Source organism: Mus musculus, chromosome 2, assembly GCF_000001635.26.
Source record: "Mus musculus strain C57BL/6J chromosome 2, GRCm38.p6 C57BL/6J".
NCBI lineage: Eukaryota > Metazoa > Chordata > Mammalia > Rodentia > Muridae > Mus > Mus musculus.
Window position 1 is genome coordinate 157,446,850 of NC_000068.7, and position 24,989 is coordinate 157,471,838.

The window sequence follows — 24,989 nt, forward strand, 5'->3', positions numbered from 1 at the left end:
GTGAGGCTTGGCAGCAGGCACCTTGACCTACTGAGCCATCCATCTCACGAGCTCTGTTTTTATAGGATGATCCTGTAGTGAGTGGCCTTCTTGCACTCATTAGTTCTGAGAGTTTTAGTAGACTTCTTAGCGTTTTCTTTCTCTGTGAGATCACGTTGGCCCAGCATGGTGGCATGTGCCTGTAATCTCAGAATTTAAGAGGTGGAGGCAGGAGAATCAGTTCAGAGCCAGTGTCAGAGTACAGAGCTATCCTGGGCTACTTGAGACTCTGTCTCAGAAGTAAATAAACAAGCAAGCAAGGAAACCAATAAGGCCATCTGCAAGTAGACACAACTTGACACCTTTCCTCTCAGCCTGTAGGCTTTGTCTGTTACTTTCTTCCTCACTGCCCTGACTGGAGCCCTAAGTACAGCTTCAGACAGAAGTGCTGATATGGAGGGACATCTGGGCTTTCCTATCTGTCTGTCACCGTCAGCATCACACGAGCGCTTCGGCTTTTCTAGATGCTGTGTCAGGTGAGGGAGTTCCCCACTTGCCCCCTCCAGCTCCCTCACGCTTTCCTCCCCCCTCCCACTTCCTTTTCCTGTCCCCCCATTCTTTGATAGAGTCTCTGTTAAGATTGCCTGAAAACTCGTGGTTTTCTGCCTCTGTCTTCTGAGTGCTGGAATCTCAGGTATGGCCCGTTCTTTTTTGTGTGTGTTTTGCGGTGAACTGATGTGGGATTACGTCACACGTCTTTTCTGTGTGTGCTTAGATTACTGCCCGTTGAGGTCATCGTGTGGTTTTGTTTTGTAGGGGGGGGGGGGGTGGGAGGGTGTGTTAGTCACTGGTTTTAAAGGGAAGCTTGGCCTGGTGTTGGTTCATATGTGTCTAAGGCAGTTTGCCTGTTGTCTGTGGACAGTTTTTAACCTCTGGATTCTGAGACGTCAGTTGGTCATTTTCTTAGGATGTCTTTTTGCAGTTCCAGGGACACTGGCTTCATGGAGTGAATCGGAGCTGTGTCCTGATAGAGAACTGGGCTTCACCCTCCCTAAGTGTCTGGCCCAATCCACCACTGAAGCCTCCCAGGTGTTTGGCTCATGTCAAGAGAATTCACTAGTGAAGCTATCTGGGCCTGGGCCCTTTTAAGGGAAGTTTTAAGATGACTAATTCAGGGCCTGCAGAGATGAATCAGTGGTTAGTAATACTTGCAGCTCCTCCTGAGGAACTGAATTTGATTTACAGTACCCATGTTGGGAGTCACATGACCTGTAACTCTGGCTCCAGGTGATCGGAGACTGTTTTTTTGTTTTCCAGGCACAGACATACACACACAGAAAAATTTACTGATTTAGGACCAACAAGCTGGCTCAGAGGATAAGGGTGCTTGCTGCCAAGCTTGATGACCTGAGTTCAGTCCCCGGGACCCACATGGTAGAAGGAGAGATTTGAACCCCACAGGTGGTCTTCTGGGGGGTGAACCTTAAACCCAAGACTCCGTACTCTTGTAATAGATTCTCACTATGTAGCTCAGGCTGCCTTCCGGGTCCTCCAGCCTCAGCCACCAGAGTCCAGGGATTTCAGGCATCCTTACCACAGCCGGCTCCTCTAATTCCTACCCGAGTAACCTGAGCTGCTTTTTTTGTTGTTGCTGTTGATTGGTTCTGCTCCGTCATGGCTGGAATCACACTTTGTGTGATTTGATTTCTAAAGGCATTGAGCCCTGTTTTCTGGCATAGCATATGGTCTGACTTAGACAGTGTTCGTGCGCACTGTGCACACTTGAGGAGCATGTGGGTCTGGTGTTCCTGGGTGGCTGCTCTGCTTCCATTTGCCTTTTGTCTGAGGAGTTTTGTAGTGAGTAAGGCTCCCTCAGTTTGCTTTTCCGGTGAACTGTCTGTGGTTTTGTTTTTTTTTTTATTTTTATCTTACGTGAGCTCTTTATATATTAAAAACCCTTGTTTATCATATGAGTTGCAATTTTTTTTTCTGGTTTAAATTTGTTTATCAAGCTAGGCAGACTTTTTTTCTTTAGGCAGGGTCTTTTTGTAGTTCAGGATGGCCTTGAATTCACTATCTTCTTCCCCCTGCCTCTTTTTTTTTTTTAAAGATTATTTATAGTATGTATATGAATACACCGTCATGGTCTTCAGACACACTAGAAGAGGGCATCGGATCCCATTGCAGATGGTTGTGAGCCACCATGTGGTTGCTGGGAATTGAACTCAGGACCTCTGGAAGAGCAGCCAGTGCTCTTAACCGCTGAGCCATCTCTTGAATGCTGGGTTGACAAGTGTATGCTTCCATGCCTGCCTATATTGTAATGTTTTGTTTTGTTTGGGGGGGGGCGTGTTGAGACAGGGTTTCTCTGTATATCCCTGGCTGTCCTGGAACTCACTTTGTAGACCAGGCTGGCCTCCAACTCAGAAATCCGCCTGCCTCTGTCTCTCGAGTGCTGGGATTAAAGGCGTGTGCCACCACGCCTGGCTATTATAATGTTTTTATATGGACTGATTTATCTTCTAAAGAAACTTAAGTCTTTAAAAATATTACTTATGCTAGGCATGATGGTGCATACCTTTAATCCCAACACTCAAGAGACAGAGGCAGGAGGATCTCTGTGAGTTCAAGGCTATGGTCTAATGGTCTATCTAAATGGTAAGTTTTAGGACAGCCAGGGCTGCCTGGACAAGAGAGACTTTATCTCAAAAATAAAATAAAATAAATTTTGCTTGTTTGTTTGTTTGTTTGGTTTTGGTTTTTCGAGACAGGGTTTCTCTGTATAGCTCTGGCTGTCCTGGAACTCACTCTGTAGACCAGGCTGGCCTCGAACTGAACTCAGAAATCCACCTGCCTCAGCCTCCCGAGTGCTGGGATTAAAGGTGTGTACCACCACACCTGGCTGTATTTTGTTTTTTAATTATGTGTCTGTGTATGGGTGTATACCCATTAGTACAGGTGCCTGTGGAGACCCCTGAAATGGGTTACAGGTGTCCGTGGACTCTCTAAGTATAGATGTGAGAAACAATGCAAGGCCTCCAGAAAGCACTGCATATTCTTAACCTCTGAGTCAGTCCTCTCTCTGTTCAACAGAGCGTAGATCTTGTCTCTCCAGCCTCCATCCATACAGACGGTGATCCTGACTCCTTTTCCTGTCCTTACCTTAGTGCTGGATGAGGCATTGGGAGGTCTCTGTCTGATGGTGAGAGCAATCAGAGAGGTCAGAGGTCAGGGCAGGTCTTCCGTAGGCATGATGATATCAGCACGTCTCAATTGCTTCCTACCTCCTGAGCACCTTGCAAATAGCACTGCCCTGTGTCTTCCTTACCACAAACTCATTTGAGCAGAAACTACCATGTCATTTTGGAGGGGTAAACTGAGGCCTGCCTAGTCCACGTGCCTAGGCAAAGCTGAGCTGGCCCCTGCCCTGGCATTGTGGCCCCAGGCCTTTTGATGCCTGTGATGCCTTGGGCAGTGGGGACATCTTCGTAGTGGGCAGCACCCGGAGGCACATCTGGCACCCTTCATTTCCTCTGTTGCTGTGGGCCAGGTTGTGGCTTCTCCATTGCTGTGGGACAGTCGAGAGTCCCTGGTGAGCACCAGCATTGTGTCTGGCCCTTCCGACCCTTCTTGCACTGTTCCTCCGTTCTCTGTAAGGGCAGAGTTCATCAGAAACCAATTCTTCCCTGCCACACAGTCTCTTAGTTCCAGATGTCAGGCTAGTATAATCTCCTCTGTCGTATGTATGTATGTATGAATGTGTGTATGTATGTATGAATGAAGGATGTGTGCATGTGTCTGTCTGTCTGCCTGTCTTTACTGTGGTGTTGGAGATGGAACTGAGGGCTCATGAGTACAGGGAACCTTCCTCTGTTGAATCATGCATACCCCAGCCCATGCCCATTTGAAAGGTGGGAATCTCCGAGGGCACCATGGCAAGATTCAGTTAGATGCAAACCCGTGCCCCACTCCGGTGAAATCTTTATCACAGTCCCACCACACCTGGTTACATTCACCCTGAGAAGAGGAAACATGGTTTCAGGGGAGGACTGCTTTGAGCCACCTAGAGACGGAGTCTGGAGTCCTGGGCAGTGGGAGCCGTACTCAGCGCACATCAGTGGACTCTGGGCCATCCACTTAGTCCTCACCACAGGGGATTGTGGGATGCTCCTGAGTGCATCTCTTAAGTACTCAGTGGCCCTTGGCTGCTTGCCTCATGAGCACAAGACCTCAGGTTTCATCCCTGGCACTGTAGATAATAATTATTATCACGAGAAAGCAACTTCCAGCTGTCACCTGATGCAGGGTCTAAAGTAAAAGGGGACTTTCCTTCTCCAGACCAACCCCTTGTCAGATGAAGCATTGTAAAGACTTGGGGATTCTCCCAGAAATTTCTCTAAGTCTCCAGTGTGTGTGTGTGTGTGTGTGTGTGTGTGTGTGTGTGTGTGTGTGTGTATCTGTCTGCACACACACATATGGGCAAAGCAATCATACTACAGCAGTAGTAGATCCTGCTTGCCAGAGCAGAGCCCAGCGCCTGGGTTATCTCCACCCCTGACGACCCTGTGGTGGCTTTAGAGGGTGGGCAGGAGGTGACACCAAGGCTGTGTCTTTGAGGATGGCGGAGCCCTGGCTTGAGGGCTGGGGCTGGGTTGAGACAGGTTGCATCAGAGGAAGGTTGTGGAGTTTCCTCAGGATTCCATGCTGCTGCAGCTAGCACCCAGAGCCAGCATTCTGCAAGAATCTGGTGCAAGGCTGAGCTGTGCAGGGGGTAGGGCAGAGTTAGGGAGATGCTGAGTTAGGCAGAACCTGGTCTATTGGGTCTGGGGCGTGGCAGGGAATATGGAAGCCTTTGCTGTCCTGAAATGTCAGGCACCCTACCCACGGGAAAGTGCTACCTTCCTTTTGGGACCTCAGTTTATATTCTTCACTGCTTCCCTTTGGCCCTCAAGGACCTATCTCTACCTCAGAACTTGTAAGCAGCGGAAGAAATGGAGGCTCCCTCAAGTGGGTGACTCACGGTGACTGGGCAGAAGTCACACCCCTACTCCAGGGAAGCGTGAAGTCTGGGTCTCAGTTCCAGGAGAGACACTCTCCAAAGGGAGCCTCTACTTTACCCTGTATGAGCCCCCCCCACACCCAAATACTGCTAAGGTCCTTGTTGGTGCACTCCCCAGCTGCTGGAGTTGGGACAGAGTGGGAGGGAGAGGTCCTAAGGAGCCCCGAGTTCCCATCAGACCCCTCAAGCAGCCGCTTTTCCTGTTTGCCCTGTGTGGCTGTGGCCACAACCACCCTCGTCTTTTAATTCTCATGCTGTGTGACGTCGGGCAAGTTCTTAAACTTCTTTGTGCCTGGGCCTCTCCATCAGTGAACTAAGGATGCTGTTAATACCCACATTCTGGATGCTTGTGGGGATTCAGTGTTTTCAAAGAGTTTAGAGTGGGGCACAGCGCTCCTGGAGGGTTTAGACATGGACACCTAGTGGTCGCTGTAATGTGACCCTTTCAGTGTCTAAGCAGGGTGTAGCTCTGTATGGCTGTGCTCAGTCTTCTATTTACCTTGCAAATGTTTCCAGAACAGCTGGTAACAACCTGTCTATTATGGGTGCTGTTCAGGGTGGGAGCCTGGATCTAAGAACCTTGGTCCATAGTCCCCTCATAGACAGCAGTTCCCAAGTCCACTTGGTCTGGTTACCATCCTCAGAGGCTGGTACAGGCCCTCCAAGTGTTCCTCTCATCCGTTCCCTGTGGACCTGTCCACAGAGGTTCCACACCGCAGCCTGCAGCAGCCTGCTGGGTTCTTAGAGATCTCCACTCACATGAAGCTGCAGAAAAGAATTCCAGGATGAGTCGGTATAAAGCAGAGTTGAGTTTATTAAGAAGGTAGTTTAGGGGAGCTGAAGAAATGGCTCAGTGGTTAGAGCACTGGCTGCTCTTCCAGAGGACCTGGGTTCGATTCCCAGCACCCACATGGTAGCTCACAACTCCTGTAACACCAGTTCCAGGGGATCCAACACCCTCACACAGACATATGTGCAAGCAAAACACTAATGCACTTAAAAATATCACTTAAAAGACAAAGGAAAGAAAAAACTGTAGGGCTCGGTCTGGGAAAGATAAGGTCAAGAAGCAACTGTGGAAGGTCCTCATGCCAGCGTCTGGCTTCATCTCATGTGAACACAGAAACATGCACACACATGCCAACACACACATCAAAGTGTGCAACCCTCGGGTACACAGAAGCATACATACCTCTTGAGTGCGTGCACACACTTACAAACAGACACACAGAGATGTAATCCTGGGGCTTAATAGAAAGAGAGGTGCATATGAAAGGGAAAGGACCCCCAGATGCTAGTGGGACTTCGGAAGCCCCCTAGACTCTTCCCTGTAGCTGTGTATAGGATTTTGGAGGCTTTTGGAATTATACTGTTTCTAAGGAACCCTGCCTCGTTTGTCTCTCTTGTACTTTGCCTGTTCCCTGCCCCCTTTTTTCTACGATAAGGTCTCACCTGGTTGGCCTTGAACTCACTGTGTAGACCAGACTGGCTTTGAACTCAGAGAAATCTGCTTGTCTCTGCCTCCCGAGTGCCAGATTAAAGGTTTGTGCCACTAAGAAAAGATCTATTTTGTGTGCATGTATGTGCACAGGTGTGCACGGATGTATGTACCTTTGTCCCTGGAGGCCGAAAGAGGGCATTGGCTCCCTCCATCTCAGAGTTTCAGGCATTTGCCAGATGCCAGGCTTGTCACGTGGGTGCTGGGATTTGAACCTGTCTAAACCACTGGGGCATCTTTCTAGCCCATTTCCCTCCCAGATGAGATCCTGGGGTGATTGTGGGCACCCTGGGGAGGATTACAGAGTGTTGGTGAGACCATGGGCCAAGCGGGTGGAACAAGGGCCTCTGCAAACAGGATGGAGATTCTTAGAAAGTGGCAGGTTTAGCCGGAAAAGGAGAATGAATGGTCACACTCAAAGGTCGTGTAATCTTGGGCCTTAGCCATAGTTCGTTGCTAGTTAAGTATTTGTTATTGTGTGTGCTTGATGTGTGTGTATGTGTGTGCGCACACGCATGTCACAGCATGTGTAGAAGTCAGAAGACAACTTTGGGGAGTTGGGTCCCTCTTCATTGTGGTTGTCAGGCTCCACAGGGCCGTTGCTGGCTGAGCCATCTAGCTGGCCCAACTTTGGTCCTTACTTGAAATACCCCTGTATAGAAGGAATCTTACCTACATCGGCAGGATCCACTGCATGTGCTGGGATTCCTGACTCTTGGCTGGAGAGAGACTCGGGTAGTGTGGCTGAGGGTTCCTTTACTCTCCCACAATCCCTTGATGTGTCCCGTGTCTCTGACCACCCTCACACTGAAGGTGCAGAGGAATGTCTGCTGCAGCCACTCCTGGGCTGCCCCCTGACCTAGCCGCCTTTTCAAACACCCTGGGTCTGCATGGCAGGTATTAGCCACAGACCTCTTCCACAGACAACTCCTACCCCCAGCCCCCACAAGCCAGCATTGTAGCCATGGCCCTGGTACCTCTGGCTTCTCCTTAAAGGCTTCACTTTACCCTTCTGTGTATTGGGGAGGTACCTGCTTCCCTTGGTTGGTGTAAGGTCTCAAGCCCAGGGACTGTATCCTCAAAAGATGTGCACATATCTTCAGGTCTGGCTCTCCCTCTTCAGGCAGGGAGCCCATTCTTGATTCCCTCCAGCGACAGGGGACACACCATGTACAGTTTTGTTCTTGTTCATTCTAGAGAAAGCTCTTGCAAAGTAATTCTTTGTATCTTGTAAATAGGTTTCACTTTAAAATCTGTTTTCATATTTTTTATGGTTTCTCAGTGTCCTTCTGAAGTCAAGGACCCGATGTTCAGGAATTATACAGCCTCAAGGAGGTGGGGTGGATGGACTGGACTGCGGGGAAACCCATCTGTCAGCAGAGGTCTCAGGACAGTGCTGATGGGCACTGTGACCTGAGGGATGGGTTACCATGGAAACAGGACTTCCCTGAATGCCCACTGCTGGACAGACCCTCAGGAATATCTAGTGACCCCTGGAGCCATTGGGCAGGTCTCCCCAGCCCACATTCTCTGAGGCTGGGCTTCATCCTAAGCCACACCCCAGTCTGCAGCTCTGAGGGTATAGGACTGACTGCTACACCAGGGTCCCCATGGGTAGGAGCCACAGAGCTTGCTACCGAGTACAACTGAAGAGTCTTGTTCCTCTCAGGGTTCTTTTTTTTTTTTTTTAAGATTTATTTATTTTATTTTATGTAAAGAGGGCATCAGATATCATTACAGATGGTTGTGAGCCACAATGTGGTTGCTGGGAATTGAACGCAGGACCTCTGGAAGAGCAGTCTGTGCTCTTAACCACTGAGCCATCTCTCCAGCCCCCTGTCAGGGTTCTTTCTTTGAGAGATCTGGTGCCAAGGCCTCCTGCAGCCCAGAAGAGTGGTTGGTTCCTCCACAACCCCTGGTGGCACATCCAGAACACATTCCAGTGACTGCTAGTGTGCAGGACTTTGGCCCCATTTGGTCTTGTCATGGCTCTGTCACATAAGGGAAAGACATGGTACAGGGGACGATAGCCACACCAGTGTACAACTTGGGAATTGGGCTCCAGAGCCTTCCAAACTGCCGTCCATCTGACTTCCTCTCACTCACAGGATCTTTGGGAAGGTCAAAGGGCATTTTGGCGGGATCCTGATCCTCTGTGTGAGAGTGTGTGAGAGCTCTAATGGTTTTCATGTCCACACCCCACAGCATCTCTGCAGGTGCGGATGTTGCGACCCAGGGAGAGGGAGCAGCTTGCCTAGGGACACGGAGCAGGAGAGGTGCAACAGGGTCTTTAGGCCAAGACCCCGGATACTACAGCTGGTGTCTGCACCAAGGCCCCAGTCTGCTCCCCAGATCCACTGGGGTAGCTCTGCTACCTATCAGGTGAGCAGAGATGGGAGAGGGGAGCCCCAGCCCAGCTTCCTGGGTTGGGCACGGATGTGGAAGGTAGCAGGCATCGGGTGGCATGGGGCCTTTCACTTGGTCCCTCTGTGTATCCAGGTCCCTGGACCTCTCAGACTTGCTCCCCCTGCTCATCATTTGGTTGTTTGTTAAGCACCTGCTGTATACCTCACTCCGTGCATACCAGGAGCAATTCATGAATTAAAAGAAGAGGGGGCTACATATAACCAAGGGGGTACAGTAGTTTGGGGGCTCATGAAAGAATTTGAGGACCCCTTCCTAAAGGATGTGACTTGAAGTTTCTCTTCCTTCCTTCCTTCCTTCCTTCCTTCCTTCCTTCCTTCCTTCCTTCCTTCCTTTCTTTCTTTTTCTTTCTTTCTTTCTTTCTTTCTTTCTTTCTTTCTTTCTTCCTTCCTTCCTTCCTCTCTTCCTCTCTTCCTCCCTTCCTCCCTTCCTCCCTTCCTCCCTTCCTCCCTTCCTCCCTCCCTCCCTCCCTCTTTCTTTCTTTCTTTCTTTCTTTCTTTCTTTCTTTCTTTCTTTCTTTCTTTCTTGATTTATATGTAAGTAAGTACACTGTAGCTGTCCTCAGACATCAGGAAAAGGAATCAGGTCTCGTTACAGATGGTTGTGAGCCACCATGTGATTGCTGGAATTTGAACTCAGGACCTCTGGAAAGGCAGTCAGTGCTCTTAACTGCTGAGCCACCTCTCCAGCCCCAGTCCACCTCTTTTCACCATGTGGGTCCTGGGGATTGAACTGAGGTCAGCAGTGTCTGTGACAGGTGCCTTTACCTGTGTAGCCATCTGCCTGACCCAGGAAGTAACTTTGAGCTGACAGCTGAAGGAAACTGAGTTGGGAGGTGAAGCTGTCAGGGAATAGTGTTTGCAAAGGTCCTGTGACCAGGAGGCCTGGCCATCCCTTCTTCAAGCCACCGTACTGTACTGCACCTTCCCCCAGTGTTAGACGACTTGTCAGGCATGGATTCATTCAGCAATCCTTAAATGAGCCCCTCCTATGTGCTGGGGACATAGATATGACTCAAGTGTCCCTGCCTAAGAAAGACTGAAACTGACTTTGGGTCCAGCAGTCAGGACTTTGGACTGGTATGTCTTCTCTCCATAGCTGTGTCCTAAGGTGCCAGCAATTCATTTGACAGGTGTAATGAGACGAGTCCTCCCAGGGTGGCTAGTCCCCTTCTTAGGACCTCAGTTTCCCTATCCGATAAGTGGGTGGGGTGGCTTGTCTCCTCCCAGAGGCTCTCCTCTACCTCGGGGATTTCTGTCGCCCCTAGCCAGGACCATGGGCAGCAACAAGAGCAAGCCCAAGGACGCCAGCCAGCGGCGCCGCAGCCTGGAGCCCTCGGAAAACGTGCACGGGGCAGGGGGCGCCTTCCCGGCCTCACAGACACCGAGCAAGCCCGCCTCCGCCGACGGCCACCGCGGGCCCAGCGCCGCCTTCGTGCCGCCCGCGGCCGAGCCCAAGCTCTTCGGAGGCTTCAACTCCTCGGACACCGTCACCTCCCCGCAGAGGGCGGGGCCTCTGGCAGGTCAGCCCTCCCCCTTGCTGTGTGTCCCTGAGCTGTGGTGCACCCTCTCTGGGTTCTGGGGACTCGGTTTTCCCGAGGCTGCGAATGGGGAAGGATTCGTAAACTGGAAAGCGGGGCTCCTGGCGCTTTCGGGCTCCCAGGTTCAGAGTATATAACGGGTTCTGAAGGAGAGGGTTGTAGGGGAGGGGACCCTGAGGCCCTCAGGGGATGGACCGCCACGGACTAGCTGCCGCCTCCGCCCAGCCTTTGTTCCTGGCTCTGCTGTGCGATGGCCCGAGTGCGCCCCTGCGCCCTCTGCTGGCGCTGTGTGGTGCGGCAGCCCTGCCGCCCAGGAGCTGAGCGGGGTGACTCACGCTCCTGCATGCATGGCTACACACCCACACGTGCAAATCCCACACTCTGACGGAGCCATACTCACGGCTGCACGCCCATGCGTGCAAATCCCACGCTCAGACAGAGCCACACGCATGGCTGCACACCTACACGTACAAATCCCACCCAGACTCAACCATGTTATATGCCCACATTGGGCATGAACCCACACTGAGTGGAGACACCAACAATTCCTAGAGACACCTGGGCCAGAGCACACACAGATACAGGTGTGCATACAACCTCGCCCCCTCAGATGGGCCTGTCTACCATCTTGCATGCAGAATGCAGACACGGGATGTAGGGGTTCCCAGCTCCACATCCCACCACAGGAACTTGGTTGTGGTGAGACCTTTGGACGGGCAGCCCACTTCCCGCCATGCAGCCACACACCCATTCGATCATTTGAGAAGCATTTGTGGAGCCTCGGGCAACCGAGGGTGGGATGCAGGATTCCACGGAGCAGCTGTGGGTGAGGGGAGAATCAGGGGAAGGGTCCTGAAACTTGGACCAGAAACCTCGAGCTGCCAGGCACACACACAGGCAGAGTCCCTTAAGTGTGGGGCTTGGGGCATCTTCTGTGTGCTGCCCCTGAGTGCAGAGCAAGGGAGCCTGATCTCGGGGGGGGGGGGGGACAGGGACGGGGGGGACGGGGACGGGGACGGGACTTCTGCTTGTGTCAATAGACTCATTAGATAAGGAACACCTAGTCTGCAGCCCAGCAGGAAGGCACAGCGTACTTAGCTTCCTCCCAGGGACAGGCTGGTGAGTGAGAACGGCGCCTGACCCAGCCCCTGCAGGGTTCTGACACCTCTCATCCTTCTCTGCAGGTGGGGTGACCACCTTTGTGGCCCTCTATGACTATGAGTCACGGACAGAGACTGACCTGTCCTTCAAGAAAGGGGAGCGGCTGCAGATTGTCAATAACACGTGAGTGGCCTGGCGGGGACTGCACTGGGAGCGTGGGTCTGTCTTACCGAGAGCTGCCGGCAGAGGGCGGTGCAGAGCCTACAGGGCTGCTTCTGCTCTTGGTGGGTGGCGGCCCTCCCTAGACCCCAACCAGTATCCTCCCTTGTCCTGGGCCCTGTCTTCGCACCTCAGCCTCTCCTTCTCTCTGCTTCTCTCTCGCTGGCCCTTAGGAGGAAGGTGGATGTCAGGTGTGTACCGAGGCCAGGTAGAGGGGGATGCTTCGCTGAGGCTGGGGGCTGCTCTCTGCATGTGCTTCCTCCACCGCCCCTGTGTGTTTCCAGCTCTCTCCCCGTCCCTTTAGCTTACCCTGCATCCCACCTGTATGAGCCGACCCTCCATCTTCTCCCCACACCTTCCTGTTAGCTCTCTTCCTCCCTGTTCTGATTTGTGATTCCACATTGGGTGCCAGCTACATGCAGGACCCAGTGTATTCTGTAGGCCAGGGAGGGAGGCAGTGTGGTGGGGAGTGGGTTACACCAGACCAGGTCAGGGGTGGATAGAAGCAGGCCGGGGTCCCTGCAAGATGTCCCCGGGAGAGGGGGCTGTCTCTATCAGACTGCCCATCCAAGGAAGGACAGTGAGCCACAGCAGGTAAGGGCAGCATCCCTGGGAGGGGGGCAGCTGCTGGTTGGAGGTATGTGCTGGGCTGTGGAGGCCTCTCCCTGGAGCAGGTAAGGCTTGGGGACTTTGATTTGAGCTGCTCTGGAGGGTAGAGAGGATCCATCATAAAGTGCCCCAAAGGTCTGGCTAAAGAGGTAGGCTTTCCGTCTCCCTGGGCGTGTCTCGCTGCTCATGCCTCCCGTTCCTCGTGCATGCTACTCCGTTTGCCTGAAATACTTCTCCTGTATCCATCTGGTGAACTCCTATTCAGCCCTCAAGATCCAGGGAGGGGATGCCCGTTGTGTGAGGCAAAAGTGAGCAGGTTCCACGTTCTGCACCGGTCACTGTCATTCATACCCCTCCATCTCGTTATCTCTGATCCCCGGGGGGTGGGGTGGGGACAGCAGCAATGGTGGAGGGGCTGGCTCTATTTTGTGAATGAGGAAACTGAGGCTCAAAGTCAGGAAGGCCCTTGTCCAAGGTCATGTGGCTACCGATAGCAAGCCCAGGATGGGACCTGGGCACTTTCTCTTCTTTTCCTGGACTGGCGCCCTGGGGAAGAGACCTCCCTAGTACCTCCCCACCAGTGTGGCCAGCTGCTCCTTCCCTCCTAAAGGGAAGCCCTGAGTTCCCATTGTCCCCAGCTGCTGGTGGCACTGGTGGCCAGGAGGAGGAGCAGTGTGACCCTGGCGCTGAAAGGATGGTGTCCCAGAGCCACACGGCTGATAGAGGCAGAGGTGAGAGAAGGAATGGCCACAGACCTTGGAGTGTGTGCCGCTGGTGGAGACTGCCCTGTGGGGAGTCTCTGCACAAGTGGCAGGAGGCAGGAAAGGCTTGGGGACTTGGACTCTGTGTCTTTGGGGTCACAGCAGCCTCCACGCCTTTGGGGTGCAGTTTCTTTCTCCTCTCTTGTCGCCTTTTAGGACAGTGGGGACCTGTACAGCCAGGCAGCCAGAGTCAGTCACAAGGGAGTCTCCTCCACTGGAGGTCCCCGGGTGGTGGGGTCACAGGAATGAATGGTGGGGCCAGGATCTGGCTGTTAGACCTGCTGCCGGGGCCTCTGATCAACCCCTGCTCTGCCCAGAGAAGTTCAGGTGTCTGTCTGGTGGAGAATGCCATTGTTCTCAGCTCAGCATGTTCCCCACCTCTTCCTAGCTGAGAATCTGGGGCCCCTCGCATGGGAGAGTGCCAGACTCCTGACCAAACCAGTTCCTGGCTACCGGAGGCAAGGCTGTCCTCCTAGACCCTTGGCATAGGAAGTGGGAATTGATGCCCCATTTCTAGGGTAGGTGCACTGACGCGTAGGTGCTCATTCCTGCTCTGGCCCAGTCTGAAGCTATGACAGACTCCACTTACTAAATATTGCCTCCTTTATAAATGTGAACATGAAAACCCAGAGAGGGCATGCTGTTTGTCCAAGGTCACACAGTTTTCCTCCAGGAACTACTCAGCTTAGGTTTTTGAAGTTTGGGGAGGTGGGGGGGAACCTGTCAGGCTGCTCATTCTGGCTATAGTTTGACCACCTCATTCTGTGGTTTCTGATGTCAAACTGGGGTCCCATTCTGGTACAGACTGTCTTCTGCCCCAGTCCTCCTGTCTCCTGGCTTCCAGGGATCTCAGCTCTGCGGGTTGGGAGAGCTTGCTGCTTTTGGCTGTCGATGTTAGGGACCCCCTGATTTCAGCCTCTCTCTGCCATTGATTATGCTGTGTGGCTTTGGGCAAATCATCTCCTCCTCTGTGCCTCAGTTTCCACAATCTATAAAGAAAACACTGGTCTTCTTACCAGAGTGGCTGGGTCTTCCACCTCTCTCAAATGTAGTTTCCTCAGCTGGGGTGGGGGTCTCGCCTTCTTTCTTGTTGGATGATCTTGGGGGTCAAACCAGAGGGAAATGTGTGTACACCAAGCAAGGGTGGAGCTTTGGGGCAGGGGTGAGCTTGCACCTTGCCTGTGTGTGTGTCCCTCATGGCTCCACTCACATCTTCTTCACTGCTCATGTCCACCTAGAAGGGACCCCTCTGGCCCAGCGTTAGCCAGGGTCTGATGCTCACCCGGCCTCCAGCCCATCTTTCAAGCCTCCCAGCTCTGCTTGCTCCTGGCCTCGACTTCCCCATCTGTGAAGCTGGGCAAACATGTGCCCAGATCTCCAGTGCATTCAAGTTGGGGCTGTGTGACTCAAGACCAGGGTGGGAATGCTGTGTGTCTTCTCAGGGTCAAAGCAGGGACAAGGTCACCAGCTGACTAATTTAACTCCCATCTTGTGTACCCCTCCAAGCTTTGCATGAAGAGCTGCAGAGCCATTGAGCCTCGTAGTACCCACAGGGAGGCACCTGGCTTGGCTATGTGACCTTGCACAGAGCCCTTTGCTTCTCCAGCCTCAGTCTTCCCATCTGTACAGGGGGTGTGGGAAGGGCTGGACCCTAGCTCCCAGGCCTCGTTCTCCGATCTTCCCTCAAACCTCCAACCTTTTCCCTGTCCCCTTTGGTTGCTTTGGATGTGAGGTCTCTGGCTGCCCCCTGGACCCTATCACCAGTGTCCCCAGCACTGCCTGGCTCTCTCGCTCTCTCCCTCGGCCCCCTGCCACGGCCTCTCACCACCCCCATCTCTGCCTCTTCTCTCCTGTCGGGCTCTCGCTTGCTCCTCCCTCCTCTGTCTCTGGACCCCTGCTCCAGCCAGACCTGGTTCACATTCAGATGGCTGCAAAGGTACTTCTGCCCCTGCCCCTCCTGCCCAGGCCCAGAGCCCGAACCTGCTGGGATCCCTCCTCCTTCCTGCCCTCCTCCCTCCTCCCCCTCTTCCTGGGGCAGTTAGTGTAAGAGCACTGGGGCTCAGCCACCTCATTTCCCCATGACTTGCTGTGTGACTTTGGGCATGGCCCAGTTCTCTCTGGCTTCACTTCCCCAGACAGGGCTAGGCTGCAGGAGGAAGCCTATAGGTTTTGGTTAAGGACTTTAAGGTGTGAGCTATGGTTTGGAACAGGGGCACGTACTGTTGTTTGAAGGGATAGGCCTGAACTATTGCCGGGCCAGAAGCGCCAGCCCTTGTCTCCATCGGGCATCCAGGCTCTCAGGGCTTGGGGAGAGTTTGAAGGTCTAATGTGGCATCTATCTCATGTAAACTCTGCTTTTCCCATCCCTGCCCCAGACAGCGAGCTTCCTCCCTTCCTCTCTCCTAAGGCACCTGCAGGCCACTCTGCGCTTCTGGACACTTCAGTCTGGGGTGCGTGGGGCTCAGTTCTGCTGAGGTTTTAGGTGGCATCCCTCTGGGTCAGTATGTCATTATGGAGGTGGATGTCCCAGGCCAGTTCCTGCTGGCTTGCTGTGTACGCAGGCTGGCTCAGCTTCCTCTGCTGCGGAGCCTGGCCGTGTACCTGGGGAGGTCAAGGTTACCGACCCCGATCCCCCGTGACCTCATTCTTTGCTCCCTCCCTCCTGCTCAGAGAGGGAGACTGGTGGCTGGCACACTCGCTGAGCACGGGACAGACCGGTTACATCCCCAGCAACTATGTGGCGCCCTCCGACTCCATCCAGGCTGAGGAGTGAGTATGTTGTTCGGCTATGGTCCGCTGCCACCACCACTTCTAGTACCGAGTCCCTCGTGGGCCCGAGTGGGTAGAAGGCTGGCCACACTGAGGTCTCAGTACCCAGGGCCAGCACTGTGGGCAGCGAACCCTGGCCAACAGGCACAGCCTTGTCCCTCCCACTCCAGGTGGTACTTTGGCAAGATCACTAGACGGGAATCAGAGCGGCTGCTGCTCAACGCCGAGAACCCGAGAGGGACCTTCCTCGTGAGGGAGAGTGAGACCACAAAAGGTATGCCTGAGTGAGCGGTGGCTGGCAGAGTTCAGCTTTGAGGGTATTACTTGAGCTGGGTATTGGAGAGTGAATAGGAGTTTGGTACATGAGATGGGGAGGGGAGAGCCTTGCAGTGGAGGAGGTAACAGGAATTAAAGTTAAAGTGGCACTTGAGGAAGACTGAATGATCCAGAGGTGGACAGGACACGCAAGCTAAGGCTTCCTCTGGCCTCAGTTTCTCACATGGAGAGTGGGTACAGTTTACCAGGAGTGTGACACAGCTGTGGATATGTTTTACAGATGGGAACAGGAGCCGTATGCCCCTCTGTTTCCCTTTTCCCTTTCCCAGGGGCCTTTTCTGGCCTTACCCTTCCCCCACACTGTCTCTGCTGTTTCTGCCCTTTCTCTTAGTCCATCACCATGGCAACCAAGCCAGGCTGCTTCCTGTGGGCCTGGGGCTCAGCGGGAGATGGAAAAGTGCACATACACACACACACACACACACACACACACACACACACACCCGTGTGCTGTGCACAGTACACAGGGATGATGGGTGTGTGGTGTGTGTGTGGTGTGGTGTGTGGGTGGGTGTGTGTGTGTGGTGTGGTGTGCTCGCTCACTGTTGGGGTTGGGCAGTGTTGCTGGAGTGAAATGTGGCGAGGTCCCGGTTCCTGGGGCTTGGGGGTATGGGCAAATGTGAGAATGTGGGCTCTGGGCATAGGTATGCCGTCAGCGGAGCCTTCTGTGTGCACATGAAGTGGGCAGTCAGTCTGTAGAAAACATGACTTCCCAAGGGTTGCCTTGAGACAGGTTAGGGTGGGTCCCAGGCCTAGTTCTCCCTGACTCACTTATGTTACCAGAAGATCACATTTACCTAATGACGTCCAGTGGGGCTCCAGGGGCCTCATCAGTGAGTGGTGGACAGTCCGTCAGTCCTTCCACTCAGAACTGCCAGCTACATGGCAGGCCGCTGGACCCTGCACCCCGCCTGCCTCTCCCCAGGCTATCCAGGCTATCCAGGCTATCCAGGCTTTAGTTAACAAAGGTTTCTGTTGAGGACATTCTTAGCTGCAGGTTTTCTAGGCTCCAGAGAGGCAGCGCAGGGGCAAGGGCTGCAGGCCACACTCAGGATGTACCTCCTGCCCTGGACTAATTACTCACAGGTCCACACAGCCAGCCGCTACTCCTGTCTGCTCAGCTGGTGTCCAGTAGGCAGAACAGGGCAGGCAGGCACGGGGTGGGTATACCTGGAGAGGGCCAGCATTTATGGAGTGCTTGCTGAGTACCGTGTGACTCTTCACGGTTGTCTCATTGTGTAGGGAGGAAACAGGGCAAGCAGCAACTTGTCAGGGTCACACAGTTGTGAGCACCTTGGGGTTCAGGTGTCTTACCAGGGCTGTGAGGCACAGGGGCATGTCTGCCATTGGGGTTTTGTGCCTACACGGCTGCCCTGCTCCTCTCAGCACACTAGGGGCTGAAAGAGAGTGGGACTAAGTCACTTCCTCAAGCAAGGAACACACTAGCAGGGTACCTCTGGGGTCTCCTCCCTGCCTACCCACAGGTGCCTACTGCCTCTCTGTATCCGACTTCGACAATGCCAAGGGCCTAAATGTGAAACACTACAAGATCCGCAAGCTGGACAGCGGCGGTTTCTACATCACCTCCCGCACCCAGTTCAACAGCCTGCAGCAGCTCGTGGCTTACTACTCCAGTGAGTGTCCCCGGCCGGCCGTGTGGGGACTCGCCCAGGGGAGCAGGGTGTCTGCCGTGCCTCCTCACCCCTGGGATGCCTCTTCCCTCCCTGCCTCTCCTCCATCTCCTCCCTTCTCCCCTTGCTCCCTGCCCAGCCCCCCTCTTCTCCTTCCGCTGCAGCTGGCCAGTGAGGAGGGGGCCTGCCTTGAGCACGCTAGAAGGGAGGGGCTAGAGGCTGGTGTTGATTGTTTCTGCAGCCCTAAGACTGGTCTGAACCGGTTCCTGGGAGAGAAGGAGGGGGAGGCTTCTTTGATAGAGAATGGCAGAGCGGGCTGGAGCTGGGCTGCGGGCCGTGTGCAGTGATGGGGTTGGTGTGGGCTCTTCTGTGCGTGGCTGTTTCAGGTGTAGCTACTTGAGCTGCCTCCTTGGCCTGGGCCTCAGCCTCTCTCAGAGGACTAGCTGCCCCTCTGTCCGTCTGCTGATGCTCTGGGGATCATCTGGTTCCCAGACCAAATCCTCCAGGGCTGCCACGGAACCTTATGATACAGTCCCAAGGCCCCAAGCCCAGGTGGCTAAAGGTTGCTCCATGCCTTCACCTGCAGTTCCTCCAACCGCATCTACAGCTTCCCACCTCCCAGCACCTCTTCCAACCCCACAGCCGATCTTGGGCTCTGGCACAGGCGATGTGCTGTATGGGGTGCCTCCTAGTTATCCCTCAGATCCAGGCCAGGGACCTCTTCCTCTGGAATGCCTTCCAGGGCTCCCAAAGAATTCCTAAAGCCTGCTTGACTTCCCCCTCCCAAATATCCTCTGTTTCATCTGTGTCCTGAGATCTTGCTAGGCGACTGGAGTCGGGGTGTGGCCTCCCTAGGGCAGACTCTCACACCTGTTTCACACTAGTTCTGATACTCTCAAATCTGACAGGTAACCAATGAGTGATTTGAGCAGGTGACTTTTGTGCCGCAGGCCCCTGGGGAATAGATGTCTACAGGAGGGTGTTTGCCTGACCCCAGAGCCAATGTGCACATGATACATAGAGCCGTACACACAGGGCAGGGAAGCCAGCTTGCTGTGGGACCCTGCCTGAGCCCCATTCCCTGCCTCCATCTCCAGAACATGCTGATGGCCTGTGTCACCGCCTCACTACCGTATGTCCCACATCCAAGCCTCAGACCCAGGGATTGGCCAAGGATGCGTGGGAGATCCCCCGGGAGTCCCTGCGGCTGGAGGTCAAGCTGGGCCAGGGTTGCTTCGGAGAGGTGTGGATGGGTAAGGAACACACGCCCCTGTCCCCATCCCAGCTCAAAGACCCTGAGTCCCTCTCTTTAATTGTCTCTACTGAACAACTGGGCTGTTTTTCATTTTATTGTTGAACATTAACTGTACAAATTGTTACACTTGTTACAATTGTTTTCCTGTGACACTTTGAACCCCGCATGTAACATACTTGGCTCACTTCCAGTCCCTCACCCCACTCCCTGCCCCCCACCCCACGCTATGACTCACCAGGGTCAGCACTGAGGTGGGCTCCTGACTCCTTGTAACCCATGCTGCTGAAGATGAAGACTAGGGCATCTGTGTACCAGCCGCACCTGGGGACTGGGCACCACGGTCCTCAAGGGCCTGAGTGAGTGTGGTCAGGTCTCACGCCAAGCCTCAGCCTCCCGATGTGAAGAAGGGGCTGATGCCAAGCTTCAAGGGGCATCTGCATATTAGTTCAGCACAGAAAGAGACAGCGCTGTGCCGTGCGGAGGGAGTGGTGGGAAGTCAGTGTTCGGTTTCCTGTCTAATTGTGCAGCCATCGAGAGGCTCCTGGAGCATCGAGCTGCCTTAGCCAAACCCAGGCTCCCTGCTATGGCTGCTTCTACCCGGGTACCCACGAGTAGAGGGGGACTATGGGGCTGTAGTGGCTGTTGCCGTTTCACCATCTTCCTTTCAGAGGGCACTGGAGGGGCCGGGTCAGGTAGGCAAGGGAAGTCTTGGGTTGTGAGGAGGAAGGTCAGAGGGAGAAGCCAGCTTTTAAGGTGAGACCAAAAGGAGGGTTTGGGTAGAGCCTGAGTGAGCCACGGCCTTGGTCTTTCTCAACCTCATCTATGATTCTTGGTGTGTGGTGGGAATCTGAGGGCTTCCCACCTTTCCCTGGAGCTCTGCGCAGACCAGCAACCACCGGGAATCAGGGCATCCGGCCTGACCCGACACAGCTAGAGAGCTGACCCAGTCTACCCTCTGACCTGTCTCTGTGACAGGGAGGTCTCCCTGCCTAATGCAGCACAGGCACTGAGCTGACCTCTTGCCCCCAGTGACCCCAGACACAGCCCTCTCCCTCCTCTGACCCGTGCTGTGGTTGCTGGTGCCTCGGGTACTGACTACCCACCCATCAGGCTGCTGTTCGGCTTCCTGTCCTGTCCTAAGCAGTCAACATCCTAGTAGCAGTCACATTGTGAGCAGGCTCCAGACACACAGTTCACAGCCCTGGGAGGGGTCTCCATTCCCTGAGCCTATTTAATAAGTGTGAATGGAGAGTCTCAGCGTGGTATCTGGCCTTGCCCAAAGCCCATGCCCTGAGTTCAGAGGCAGAGATTGAGACAGGCACTTGTGTGGACTCGCCTGGGTGGCCCCAGTGCAGCAGAATGATAGCCTGTGCTCATGTTCCCACGTCTCTCCCCGACAGGGACCTGGAACGGCACCACGAGGGTTGCCATCAAAACTCTGAAGCCAGGCACCATGTCCCCAGAGGCCTTCCTGCAGGAGGCCCAAGTCATGAAGAAACTGAGGCACGAGAAACTGGTGCAGCTGTATGCTGTGGTGTCGGAAGAACCCATTTACATTGTGACAGAGTACATGAACAAGGGTAAGGTCTGAGCCCGGGGTGACCTTTTCAGGTGCCCACGCAGGGCGGGCCAAGGGCAACTTACTCCTTACCCCAGACCACCCCAATGAGTGTACGCTACATCAGGGACTGACTGCCTCTCTCCTTTTGTAAATAATAACAAATCTAGTGGGTTTTTTTCTAAAAGACGGCTTCTTTTGTCCTTTCCCACTGTCACGATCCCTGTTGTTGCTGGTTTGGTGGCACACACCTGTAATCTCAGTGCCCGGGGGTTGAAGCAGGAGATCGTGAGTTTGAGGCCAGGCTGGGTACATAGCAGGACTGTCTCTGTCTTGGTAAGCAGCAGTGTGGGGCTGAGGTTGTAGCTGGGTTGGTAGAGTGCTTTCCTAGCTTGCACAAGGCCCTGGGTTTGGTCTTAGGTTTGATCCCCAGTACTGCAAGAATTAGGCACACACCTGCAATCCCGGCACCGGGGAGATAGAGGTAGGAGGGTCAGGAGTTCAAGGTCAGCCTATAGAGTTGGGTTGCTTGAGACCCTGTCTCAAAACAAAAATATATGTACAGCATCCACATTACCTACCCCAGAGTTCCCTGCTGTCCTTAGTGCTGTGACTCTCCATCCAGCTTCAGCCTCAGGCAGCCACTGGCTAGCCGGGTTTGGTCCTGATAAACCTGTTTGTCTTGGGCTTTGCACATGATCTTTTGCATCTTATAACCCCCTGTTGTGTCTGCCTGACCTCCTCCCTACCCCACTTACTCCAAGGGCCCAGTAGCATTCCTTGATCTAGCTCCCTGGAGTCTTGGCCTTTGAGCAGCCCTGGCCAGGGTCTGGAAGCCACAGTTTCCTGCACAGGGAGACCCAGGCAAGGCTAGAGCTGGATCTCTCTCTCCAGGGAGTCTGCTGGACTTTCTCAAGGGGGAAACGGGCAAATATTTGCGGCTACCCCAGCTGGTGGACATGTCTGCTCAGGTGAGTCTCCTCTTCCACCTTCCTACACCTTTGGCTCTCGGGCTCAGTGCGCCCCCTTCAGGATGCCTGCTTTCATTACACCAGACTCTCACCTGGCAGGCGCCTGGGGTGGTACGCCACATCTGGGAATCAGAGGCACATACACATAATTAAGAATAAAAATAAAATATTAAAAGTTTAAAATTTATTACTTCCATTTGCTAGATGAGGAAACCGAGGGACAGAGAGGGGTCTTGGGACAACAGGCAGGACCTGGCACGCATCTGTGTCTATGGGTCATCTGGGGCCTCTTTTGTATATACTCGCCTGCCCGCCTGGCTGTGTCTTATTGTGACCTCCCATTGCCCTTTGCTGTCCCCTCTCCCCCTGAGCTTTGGTCTACCTTTTCAAGCCAGTGCTGTTTATTATAAGCTGAATGAAGTTCCTTGCTTGAAAAGACACGAGGTGGGCAGGGTGTTTGGGCATCCTTCTATCCTTCTATCAGGAATAACCAGCCCGAGACACCGGCTTACAGCACTGGGACGGGTGTGGGTTAGCCCCTGAGCCAGGCTCTCTGTCTCCACAGATCGCTTCAGGCATGGCCTATGTGGAGCGGATGAACTATGTGCACCGGGACCTTCGAGCCGCCAATATCCTAGTAGGGGAGAACCTGGTGTGCAAAGTGGCCGACTTTGGGTTGGCCCGGCTCATAGAAGACAACGAATACACAGCCCGGCAAGGTGGGGGTGCCTGGGGGTTATCCGATGGTATCCGTCTGTCAGGTGGAAGTGAGAGTCATGCTCCTGCGGCAGACTGGTAGTGAGTGATACCCTGTGCTTTCTTGCTTGTAGGTGCCAAATTCCCCATCAAGTGGACCGCCCCTGAAGCTGCTCTGTACGGCAGGTTCACCATCAAGTCGGATGTGTGGTCCTTTGGGATTCTGCTGACCGAGCTCACCACTAAGGGAAGAGTGCCCTATCCTGGTGAGGAGGCTATACCTGTGTCCCTGACCTTGGCCCTGGGGGCAAGTCTCACCCTCCCCCAACCAACACGCCGCCCCTGGGCTTCCTCTTTCCAAGCTGATCTCTGATCACAGGCTGCCTTTTGTCAGGACTCAGCCTCAGAAGCGGGGTTCTGTACACCATAGGGTCAAGGCTGTCTAGGCTGTGTCAGTCTCTCTGGAGCCATCTCTTCATTGCCCTCTCTGTTCATAGGGATGGTGAACCGTGAGGTTCTGGACCAGGTGGAGCGGGGCTACCGGATGCCTTGTCCCCCCGAGTGCCCCGAGTCCCTGCATGACCTTATGTGCCAGTGCTGGCGGAAGGAGCCCGAGGAGCGGCCCACCTTCGAGTACCTGCAGGCCTTCCTGGAAGACTACTTTACGTCCACTGAGCCACAGTACCAGCCCGGGGAGAACCTATAGGGACTGTGTGCGCAGAACTGTCACCTCTAGGCTTCCGGGTGTTGCCTCCGATGCACCTGCCTCCCTTCATCCTCTCTCTGGGGCTGCGTTGCCTCGGCAATGCCCCTTTTGGAGCATGGAAGGGCTTCAGGGATGGGGCAGCCTGGAAGGACAGGTGGAGGCTGGTACAGTGACTGTCCCATGCCTGCCATGGCCACAGGCTCTCTCTGTGCATTCTCTCTGGAGTTAGCCTGCTTCTCACAGGACACTTGTGACAGCAGAGCTGGGGGTGGTTTTCCAGCCTCGACCCACTGCGCTCACCTGGCACTGCCCCACTTTCTTCACCCTGGGTCTGTTTCAAGCCGGCCAGAGAGCCTTTCCAAAGAGGAATGAGGCCCAGGCCTTGGCTATACGTACTTCCTGCCCCTGGCCATCCTTGTTGGAGGCTTCTGGGTGGAACACTGGGTCTAGAACCTTCTTCCGTGGCTCTCAGGCAGCCCAAGGCCCAACACCAGTTGGGATAAGTGTCAGAGTGAGCACCCCCTCAGCCCGTCCTCCACAAGGGACCCTTGAGATCACTGACACATCACCCCCATTTCTCTGCTGGAAAAAACCAGAATCCAGGAGGGGTTGTGACCTGCCCAAGACCAAGGGCAGTTTAGGGTTGAGGTGGGCTTGGCACCTGGTGCTCCTTCTGTTCCTCAGGAACTAACGAGAACTGTCCTCCAAGGCAGGGGGCAGGGTGGGGCCTGAGAGTGGCTTCAAGTCGGCAGGGTTCTGCTGCCCCTGATGCTCATGGGTCTGTCCCGGGGAAAGAGGCAAGCAGGAGGCTGAGCCAGGAGCGAGGGGTAGAAAGTGGTGGTGTGGAACAGGCTTCTGTTTGTCACAGTGTGGGTGGGCTGGGGTGGAGGGAGCTCTCAGGCTGCAGAGACAGTCAAGTAGAAGAGGAAGAGCTAAGGGGTGTGGAGTCCTGCTCCTCCATTTGTCCTGATCATTTCAACACCTGGCCCTTGCTCTCCTGCCCGTGCCAGGACTCCCTAACTCAGGGAGGGAGGGGAGGTCCTTAGCTGGGGGAAAGGAGGCGAGGGTCCTTACTGCTGTGTACCAACACTGACCCCGCCCTCTCTGAGCTGTACTCTCTGCCCGTGACTATGGCCTCTGTCATTGCTCCGTTCCAACCACCCCCCCCCCCCCCCCCCGTATTGATAGATCCACAGCTGGGCGTCCAAGGGGGTCCTGGAACAGCAGACATCTGACTGTCTGGTCCCTGGCTCCTCTGACCAGCCCTTAGGCTATGTGGTGGCTTCTCTCTGCCTCAGTGTCCGGGTCTGTAAGGTGGGCAGTTGATGATTTGTGGCATCTCAACCAAGGGCCCCTGTGTGTGTGTGTTTGTGTGTGTGTACACATATCTGTGCCTGTGTGTCTTCCCTTGTGTCCATATTTAATGTGTAAGAACATCCCTACTCTATCCCAGACACGACCATTTCACCCATTGCCCCATCACAGCAATAATGTCCCCGCTACTGGGGACCCGAGCCAGCCAGGCCATGTTTGCAGGGAAGGATGCCAAGCAGGGCCTGCCCTGACAGTTCCACTTTACTCCCATATTCTCCCCGTGCTCCTGGCGAGCCTGAGCTTGCCACCCGGTTCTCCCTGCCCGACTCCAGCTGCCCAAGGACCTTTGTGTAAGGTGGCCTCAACTGTCTGGTTTTCTTTTTTTCTTTCTTTTTAACAGTGTTTTGTAGATTTCAGATGACTATGCAGAGGCCTTGGGGACCCCTCCCCAGCTCTGGGCAGGGCCTGGGGATCCCACATTCCATGCCCAGGCTTGGGGGAGGGGGACCCAGACTTGTTGTACATATTTTGCATACTGTCTGATTAAACACAAACAGACCTCA

The 24,989-nt window shown here is 54.3% G+C and overlaps 1 protein-coding gene across 15 annotated transcripts in view; it reads left to right on the forward strand.

Moving 5' to 3' along the window:
• The window catches only part of Src (Rous sarcoma oncogene), a 47,933-nt gene extending 22,944 nt beyond the window's left edge, over positions 1-24,989 (forward strand). For 7 of the 15 annotated variants that reach the window (XM_011239404.2, XM_006499066.3, XM_030248999.1 and 4 more), the window contains 14 exons: positions 8,742-8,918; positions 10,228-10,482; positions 11,685-11,784; positions 11,994-12,011; positions 15,094-15,126; positions 15,861-15,959; positions 16,130-16,233; positions 17,780-17,929; positions 19,024-19,179; positions 20,582-20,761; positions 21,634-21,710; positions 22,276-22,429; positions 22,541-22,672; positions 22,904-24,989. In XM_011239404.2, coding sequence (XP_011237706.1) covers positions 10,236-10,482; positions 11,685-11,784; positions 11,994-12,011; positions 15,094-15,126; positions 15,861-15,959; positions 16,130-16,233; positions 17,780-17,929; positions 19,024-19,179; positions 20,582-20,761; positions 21,634-21,710; positions 22,276-22,429; positions 22,541-22,672; positions 22,904-23,112 — 1,659 coding nt within the window. In that variant the 5' untranslated portion in view covers positions 8,742-8,918; positions 10,228-10,235 and the 3' untranslated portion in view covers positions 23,113-24,989. The remainder of the gene's footprint in view (positions 1-8,741; positions 8,919-10,227; positions 10,483-11,684; positions 11,785-11,993; positions 12,012-15,093; positions 15,127-15,860; positions 15,960-16,129; positions 16,234-17,779; positions 17,930-19,023; positions 19,180-20,581; positions 20,762-21,633; positions 21,711-22,275; positions 22,430-22,540; positions 22,673-22,903) is intronic. The other 8 variants (XM_030249002.1, XM_030249008.1, XM_030249010.1 and 5 more) reach the window with 2 other exon arrangements.